Source organism: Echeneis naucrates, chromosome 14 (assembly GCF_900963305.1).
Source record: "Echeneis naucrates chromosome 14, fEcheNa1.1, whole genome shotgun sequence".
Lineage (NCBI taxonomy): Eukaryota > Metazoa > Chordata > Actinopteri > Carangiformes > Echeneidae > Echeneis > Echeneis naucrates.
In genome coordinates this window covers 3,616,846-3,625,947 of record NC_042524.1, presented here as the reverse complement: position 1 = coordinate 3,625,947, position 9,102 = coordinate 3,616,846, and the positions used below count along the sequence as shown (strand labels likewise).

At 42.3% G+C, this 9,102-nt stretch overlaps 1 protein-coding gene across 3 annotated transcripts in view; it reads left to right on the top strand.

Annotated features, from left to right (window-relative positions):
* Window positions 1–4,033: 4,033 nt before the first annotated feature.
* cadm1a (cell adhesion molecule 1a) overlaps window positions 4,034–9,102 on the top strand; it is a 328,662-nt gene continuing 323,593 nt past the window's right edge. For all 3 annotated transcript variants that reach the window (XM_029518976.1, XM_029518975.1, XM_029518974.1), the window contains exon 1: window positions 4,034–4,144. In XM_029518976.1, coding sequence (XP_029374836.1) covers window positions 4,072–4,144 — 73 coding nt within the window. In that variant the 5' untranslated portion in view covers window positions 4,034–4,071. The remainder of the gene's footprint in view (window positions 4,145–9,102) is intronic.

The following is a 9,102-nucleotide window of genomic DNA, read 5'->3' as shown; positions in this document are numbered from 1 at the left end:
CCTGGGGGACTGGCCCAGTTTGTTAGACTTGTATACATGAGTACAGTTTTGTTGTGTTGTGTGTGTTTTTTTTTTTTTTTTTTGGGCCAGCCAAGCCAGTAATGGTTTGTTATTCTATGCCTACACAATGTACGTGGTAGAATGTTGTAATACCACTTTTGCTGCAATCCTCTCAGCATTGTAGACATTTTTCTTTGAACCCAAGTGTTAGACCATTACAATTCCTACCATGGCCACATGGCCAGCAAAAAAAAAAAAAAAGAAAAGGAAAGCATACCTTTGATGATCCAGAGAATAAAAATTCCTTTGCAACAAAGCCATGTCCCAGGGGCGAAATGTCAACATAAACATAGAATATACAAAAGATGAACAGCTCATGCTTATATAAACATGGTACATGGTAGAAAGACAAGGCACAGTGGATGTGATACTGGACCTATGTGGACACGGAAACCTACAATATCTGGCCACTATTTGAAGTAACTTATGTTATATATGTCTATTTTACATAGTCAATCCACGTAAACATGTGATTAGATACTATATCAAAGCATTATTAACTAACACCCCCACCAAGTAGAAATTCCCGGTAGAAGCAGCCAGTACTGTACAGTATTCCAGCTGGTTTTGATCTTTCTACACCATCTGGGATCAATCAGTCAAGCGTGAAACATACACCTTCACCTCACCATGAAATCAGTCTTGTCAGCACAGTGATTCCAAGACTTCAGCATACATACAGCTACTTAGGCCCACGTGGCTATTTTCATTTTCTATTGTATTTCTTACTCCAAAATGTGCACCAAATGTTGAACCGTGATTTACAACATACAGTAATCAAAGGATTCCGCGTGTTTAAATGTGCCTTTGCTTTCTGAGAAGCCGAGATGATTTGAGATTCATTTACTCGCAACGCAGTCGTTCTTCTGGTGTGAAATATCCTCACATAGCACTTTATTAGCCCTCTTCACCTGCTTATACACGCACTGAGCCTGTAAGCCAGTTGTGTGGCAGCAATGCAGTGCAAGAAATCTTTCAGATCCAGGTCAGGAGCTTCATTTAATGTTCACGTTAGATAGTAGAATGGAGAAAATCTCATCTGACTGACTTTGACTGTGATTATTGGTGCCGGACATGCCTGTTAGGTTAGTTTACTGCAGCAGTGGCTGGACTTTCTCCTTCGGTGAACGCAGCACTGCTGTGTCATTGTTGTAAGAAAATGCTCTTGTATTGTGAATGCTACCAAACTCGCATGACTTAATGGGGAGGGTGCTTGACCTTATAGTTAGTCAGCTCTGACAAAGACCTGGTAACACTAAACAAGTTGGGGGATGGACTGGGAATGATGTGGGAATGTTTCCTGCATTGTGGGCGCAGCAGGGGGACACGCAATGGTGGCACAGCCATAAAAGCCCAGATCTTGAAGTGGGACTATTTTTTTTTGCTATGAATCTGCATATTGCCTGCATTGTAATCCATGCATATTTTAATGCTGTTCCATTGTACTAGACAATTTGTTGTATGCCTATAGCATATTGGCGTGTGTATGCTGCTGCTGTTGTGAACAGTTTTTCGCCTAGCATGGCATTGGTACCTGTGCCGGTTCAGAGGACCGGGAATCTGAGCAGGCTGTTTTATAAAAGCCTTCAGGGCATAAACCAAAGAACCTGCTAGTGCACAACACTAAAGAAGGACACTGCTAAGCTAAGACAAACCCCTTACAGAGTTAGTTGGCTCAGGGAAGGCGCAGCAGACAAAGCCAATGGCTGCGGCTCCATTCGGGACCAGAAGCTATGAATTCCTGGGTATCACACTGCTCAGTCTCCGTTGAAAAGCTTGTGTCGAGTGCTCGAGTGGGCACTGCAGCTGACCGAGTCCTGAGATTCAGGCGCAACAATGTGGTCAAGCCCTGTTGTGGAACAGTGGATTAGCTCTTCACCCATGCAAGGACACTGAAAAGGTAATGGCAGCGTGCCCATCCAGTCTGCTGGTGTTTGTGGACTCGTGACCATTGGTACCTTGCGGTGGGTTTGCAGTTGTATGGGATTTAGAGGTGGACTGTTCCAGGGTTATGCTTTGTTGCGTGCAGCATGTGTCCAGCGTGGCGGTCTGGGGTCCATGCATGCTGCTGCGTTGTGTGCAGATTCACAGGTAAATAAAAAATGTCGAAGATAAGAGTCCAGACACCTTTTTTATGTCGGGAGTGACGCAGCTCAGGCATTTCAGGGCCTTGTTCATTAACGACAGTAAGATGAAATGTGAAACTTCTGTCATGTGTACGATAGCAGCAATAAAGTGTCGAAGAGAGAGCTGGGTTTGTATGAAAAGTTCTTCTTTTACAAACCTACCAACCATCAGCTCCCTGCTTGTTGAATTTCCCGCAGGACCAATGAATTATATACCCATCTATGAAACTTTCACTTCTTCAACATAGCACCTGTTTTCATTCATATCGATTGTTGTAAACTCATGTGCCACTAAATTTAAATTCAAACAGGGTTGGAAATCCAAATTCAATAAAAGATCTTACAAAATGCCACCTATTGTATAACAAATATGATGATTAAGCTCCCATTTAATGGATTTATGTTAATTGGCGGCACTCTGTGAACTGTGTTAACTGTTTTTCATTCTTGTTCTAGCTTTGTAGAAGGTTGTCCTGTCTCAGCTTTTTATTTAATCTGGGTGAATGTGAGTCGATCATATCCGTGCGCCGCGATCTTTTTGTGTGCAAACATGTTGGAGCTATGAAAAAGACCTGAAACATTACGTCACGTCTGCTTAAGTTTACAAACCACATCTGAGAATAGCAGTGCCTCAACGAAGGCTCTCAGATAAGCGCTCCAGAGCTTTGTATCTCTGAATAAAGTTGAAGCAACGAAATGGATTAAGGTTATGTTTGGTGATTTTTGCGCCCACTTCACCTGGCCCTTCGACATTTTTGTTGCAAGGATGTTGCTTTCTAAATGAACCACAGACCTCTTAAAGTATTGTATTTTAAAGAAATCTGTGTATCTGCTCTCTCTGCAATCAGCATGAAAAATTGCATGTGTTGGAATTGAATGTGGTCAGTATTTGAATATGAGAGGTTGGCAAACTCATCATCACTGCTCGGGAGCCTCATTATGTTACATAATGCGTTTTTTTTTTTTTTTTTTGCAAGGATTAAGGAAAACACAAAGGATATTTTTCCCTATTGCAAATTGATGGCCCATAACGTTATCATTTATGAACCTGGAGCTTCTTGTTGCTAACGAGCCTCTTTTGGATGTACTGTACATGACTACAAAAGGCAAACACACGGACAAACGTTGTCATTTTGATGCACTGCTTCGTAGACAAGTGCAGTTGGAACAGACAGCAAATGAAGAAGTGGCACTAATAGGCTATTGATTTTCTTCAAGGGGAGTGAACAAGACCGCCACCGGACCAGCTCCACCCGGGTGACCAACTCTTCAGGTTGGCTGCCCCGGGAGGTCCATCAGTCTTACTTTCTCTTCCCTCCATCAAATCTGATTCTCTCTTGCATGAGAAGTGCAGGCGAAGAGTCGCCGGAGAGGATGGGGTGGTGGACTCGGTGGGCTTCGGTCTCTGAGGCTGACCCTGCTTGGTTGTCCTCCAGATCGTGCCACAAACATATAAAAGAAAGGAAAGAAAAAGTTTTATCTCATTTATTCAGCTTGTACAAGCAGCATTGCCGTTTCCCCACGATTTCACTCAACTGATAATACCACACACAGACACACAACCCCATTCACCCCCTCCTGCAGCACAACACGCCCTTTAAAAACAGAGCCCCCCCCCCTCCCCTCTCTATTTTTCTCCTCCTCCTATAATTGACTTCATTAGTAAATTCAAAGAGGTGGAATAAAACACATTCATCGCCAGCAAAGAGATTTTTATTCATTTAATTGTGTGTATATATATATATATTATTTTTAAAAAATCCAAACTGCGAATGAAATGAATATGATAAATGGTCCCCTCCCTCTCTTGCATCTCATTAAGTGAGTCCCGCTGTAGCTATAGGTGAAGCTGCCTCTCTCTGCCATACTGAAGCAGGTGTCCAACATGGCGAACGCTCGCAGTGGCTCTCTCGCGACTATTCTCTTTTTATTCTTGTTTCAAGCGGCTCTTCACAAAGGTAGGACTTTTTCTTTGTTCATGCATTTCCGCTAACGCCAAGAGGGAATAAAACACTTTCGACGTATGTAGAGAGAGGATGTGTGTGTTTTTTTTTTTTTTTTTTTTTTTTTTTTTTAAATCGGCGTACTGATAGAGATTATTTTGAATGTGCGCTTCGGAGCATTTCTTTTCTTTTTCTTTTCTTTTCTTAGGGGTTGGCTTGTTTGTGTGTATGATGTCGTTGAGATAGTAAGAATAAAAAATAAATAAATAAAATAAGTGTCCGTAAAGTTGAATTAGTGGGAGAGAAAAGGGGGCAGATTTATGTCTCCGTCTGAACAAACAGGCGTTTACAGATACGCTGCCTAGAAATACACGAGTTTGGTCAGCTCGCAGTTGTAAATATCACAGCTGGCAACTCTTATATATTGCCAATTGTGTTGTGTTAAAGGAAAAGCAAACACACACTAGCACACACACACACACACACACAAAAAGCAGATAGTGTGGGCTTTTGTTGGTTCGGGGCTCGTGAACTGGCGGACTGGTGGACACCCTGAGATGGATGTTTGTGTGTTGGGGTAGTTAACTTGGTTACTTTTGTGGTGTGTTGTTGTTGTTGTTGGGGAGGAAACACACAACACGGAGTCTGGAAATCAGAGAAAACAGCGGTGCGTTAAATCGGAATGCAGCTCCGACAGCGTGCGGCTTCAGGAGCCGCCGCAGCTGCAAACAGCGCTCGTTTTTGTTCCCCCCCCCTCCTCATCTTCCTCCTCCTCCTCCTCCTCCTCCTCCTCATTTTCTCTTTCCTCAAAATTAAAAACCTGCACCGAGACAAATATTCAAACAAAGTAAAGCAAAACTCAAAAGCAATCGGCGGAACAGCTCTGTTGTGCCAATTCGGCGCAGATAAGTGGTCCTCCCTCCCTCCCTCCCCATTTTGTCTCAGTTTGAGGACGCGTTCACGACGGGTCATCCCGCTGTATTTTCACCGGGAGACGACGAGAAAACGGCTGTAAAAGTTGAATTTTCGGTCCCCCGGAGTGCCGCCGGGTGTGCTGGACTCACGCCGAAATGTAAACCACGTCAGGACGAGTCGCCGACCGGCGGCGGTTCCGCCGCAACACACGTGTGCTCTCGGCGGCCGACTGAGGGAGATTCGTTTGCCCGAGTTTGCAAATGCGCTTCGGTGTTTTCACAATATCGTGACCGGATTTGCGGTGGCATCGTGCAAACGTCAAAGCTTGGCCCGGGTGTAGTGATCAGGGAGTCGGATGCTTTCTAGAAGCTGGGTAGGTTACACAGAAAAGCTTGTTGAGGCTGGAAAAAAACCGCGACGTGATTTATTTATTTATTTTTGTTATGACGCGTTTATTTATTTTTTTGGCTTTTGGAGACGGATCGGGTGTGTGTGTGTGTGTGTGTGTGTGTGTGTGTGTGTGTTTTGGAAGTGATGTGAGTTGAGTTGGCGGAACAAGCACACACACACACACACATAAGCTGATGTAGCACAGAGAGACGGGATAAAGTGCTCTCATACATGTTGACGGTGTGTGCGCTCTTTGTTCGGTCATTGGTTTCGGGGTTTATTTATCTTGTGCGCACCAAGACGATTTAAAAAATAATAATAATAAAAAAAAAAAAGATGTGGGATTGCTGCCGTACTGGGGGCAACACAGCACCCCCCCCCCTCTTCAGCCCCTCAACCAACACACACATGAGGCTGGAAGACGCGTTCAAATACAGAATTATATAACTGGTTTAGAAAACTCCCAGGTTTGTGATGAATTTCATCACCCCCCCCCCCCCCCCCTCACCTCCCCTCTCCATCCAGTCCTTCGTCTCAAAGCTCCAGAAGTCCGTTCTGTCTGTCATGAATGATTACAAACTTCAAGTTATCCAAAGCAAAGCTGCTGCAATATAAACCGTTTTTATGCTGAGTCTGAGCTTCCATTGGAGAGAGTGACAAGAGACGCAGATGCCACCGTTTGTCACATTGTGGATTATCCAGCAGGCTTAAATCCTTTACAACGTTTTATCCATTAAAATGGACGCACAGTGATAATGTTTGTTTTTAAAATCCTCATTCCCTCTTCTTCCTCCTCCTCATGCCACAAAGTGAGTTCAACTGTCCTGTGACGCACAGCGACACTGAACTGTGCTTCGGACGCTGGGCAGGGTTGCTCTTTACCTCCATAGAAATGGCTATACTGATTTATTTATTTATTTTTTAAACAAAGCTCAGGGTGAATGCACAAAGCGTATCAATTATTTACCTGTAGCGCATAGTAGGCGCACATACAGTGCAAAGCGTTGCTAGTTTTGTCTTTCACCTCAATACAAATAAATGGCAGTTGGTGCTATCGGGGTGAAAATTGCTGTGCAGTCAGGAGAGAAGGGAGCATTAATTAATTTCACCCCAACTGTAAGTTCCATTTTTGGCAGACAGACTCGGCTCATACTGTCATCAAATCACACAAGTGCTCCAAATTAAATGGATTTATGAGAACGCATTCACGGTTCACTACCTTCCACTGCCATTGCTCTTGTCTCAGAGGGCTCAGGGTGGATATGGTGCACCTCCAGAGATAACGTTCATCCTTTTGGAAATAAGTCAATAAGTGATATGCTTTTGTCAGTCGCTGGCGTGGCCTATGCATGCAGAATATTTAAGTGACTCCGACCAACTCGAACAGGAAGTAGTAAGTCACTTTGGGATAAGATTTTAAGTTTGGCTCATAGTATTGCATCGACACCGTCTATATTCTCGTTCTTCTTCTTTTCTTTGGAGATAAATGGTTTGAACTGAGTGCTGAGATGACAGCCTCTATTTTTAGGCCACGGAGGAGTCTAAACGTACTTTTGATGATGGTAATTAAAGAGGAGGTGGAACATATTACCTATCAGTATGAACAAACAAAAAGATGTTAGGCTTGTTGTATTATTAGTTGGCTTCTCTAAATAATAGGCTTGGGTTGTGACAGTGATGGTTGCGTTTAGGTGCTCTGCATGGTTTCATTATCTGCAATGAATTTGCGATTTATTTAGACTTGTATATTAAACTTTGGTTGCTGTGGGGCTTTTCTTTCTTTAAAGCAGACAGTTTTTGTGTAGAATGTAATTTGGGAAAATAATCTTGGATCCAGTGCTGACAGAAATAACGCTGATTTATGATACGGCCCCATGACAGCTAAACATGCCATATCCTGTTGGGCATGCTTGGATGTTATTTAGCCATCATGAACAACTTCCTTTATGGTTTTGTATGGCAACTTGAGGAGGTCTAATTGTGATTCATCGATGCACCACAGGCATGGCACCTTATAGGTGTTATTGAAGAGCACGAACACAGCACACTGAGACTTGCAAACTTGGTAGAGCAATTTCTCAGGAATAGTGAGAGGCATTTCCTCTTTCATTTGTGTGATGTCATGTGATGGTGTGCAAGTGCAGGTGAGAGATTGCTTATGTGTCTGCCTGCAGGGAAAATGTTAACATGACATCCCAATGACAGGTTGATAAATGTAGGAATGGTTAGTATGTAGATAACCAACAATCTGGCATTTAATGTTTTGTTTTTGTTTCATTATAATGCTTCCTGAAAATTTGATCTTGGATGCCGATTCTTATTTAGTTGTGTTTCTGGGTTTCTGTTGCTCAGATTTAAGCTTTCAAAGACAATGCAACATATTTCCCACTGAAGGACGTTGTGATATTTTATCTTGCTTGTTTTTCTGCGTGCAAATAACAGTCATGCCTGTCTCCAGACAGTGAACAGAGTTCTAGCGGAACAACGTGTGTCGAGTTAATCCATCTGTTTTTGTCTGACATTGTTGTCGCACCAAAGCCTAAATGAACACATCACTGAAAACATGTATTTTCTTTGCTGAGGAGGTGATTATTCCTGACGTCTGCTCAGCCTCAATGTGACGATTAGTTGAGGCATTATTCTGAAGTCCATCAACAGCAGATACCACTCAGAAAAGATAAAAGAATCTCTGATTTTTAATCCCACAACTATGTCGGCGGAGATGAAAAAAGTGGTGCAGTGTTGCAGTTTGTATTTTTTCTTGAAATATAATAGCTCTCAGATATGATTGTTTACATCCACTCCCCTCCCCCCATGTGTCAGCTCTTATAAGATCGGATCTCTCTTGTCCTGCGCTACCTTTATGCCCGTTGTGCTCTTCACAAGAGATTTGTCTCTTCCCTCAGAAAATGTGCTTGGTCTGACCACGCTGTCACTGTCGTTCAGGAAGTGACAGTTTTCTATATTATCCCCTTTTCATGGCATCTTAAAGGCAAGAAACAAGAAGGCAAAACATGGTTTTTATTTTTAACCATAAACATCAGTTTGGTTTACCAGTTTATTAAGGAAGCTAGTCTCGTATGTCAGTCTAGATAAGAACCGCCTCACTTCCTCTGATCCTTAATAAAAGTCGTGCAGTGGGAAATGTGCTTTAGCACACACAGCATCAGAACTGGGACTAATGATTTTTGGGGAAAAATGTATAGGAACTCAAGAGACCTTTTGTATTTCTGTGTTATATTAATTTTTTTTCCAATGAGTGGGCCCATAGGGATAAACATACCAGATTTGGTGCTTGAATTTGACAGATTATCATAGTGTTGCTAACTGAACTAGCTGATACGAAGCAGGTTTTATAATGTCATACCTTTCTGTATAATTGATCAACATTTCCATTATCTTTTTCTCTGAGAAGCCCTGAAGCAGAAATTATTCAAATTAAGTCTGAAAGTAATGATTAATTTTATTTACAAAATTGAGCTTAAGAAAAAAAAATATTTCTATACATATATAATAAATGAGTGTGCAGAGACTTTGTCACAGTACAGTTTGGTTGGGCTGAAAGTCCAAACCTGAAAACTAAACCAGAAAAGGGGGAAACAGGAAATCTTTACATTTCTCTGGTACTTCATTAAGTAGTCTTTTTATTAATATCCTACTTGATCATG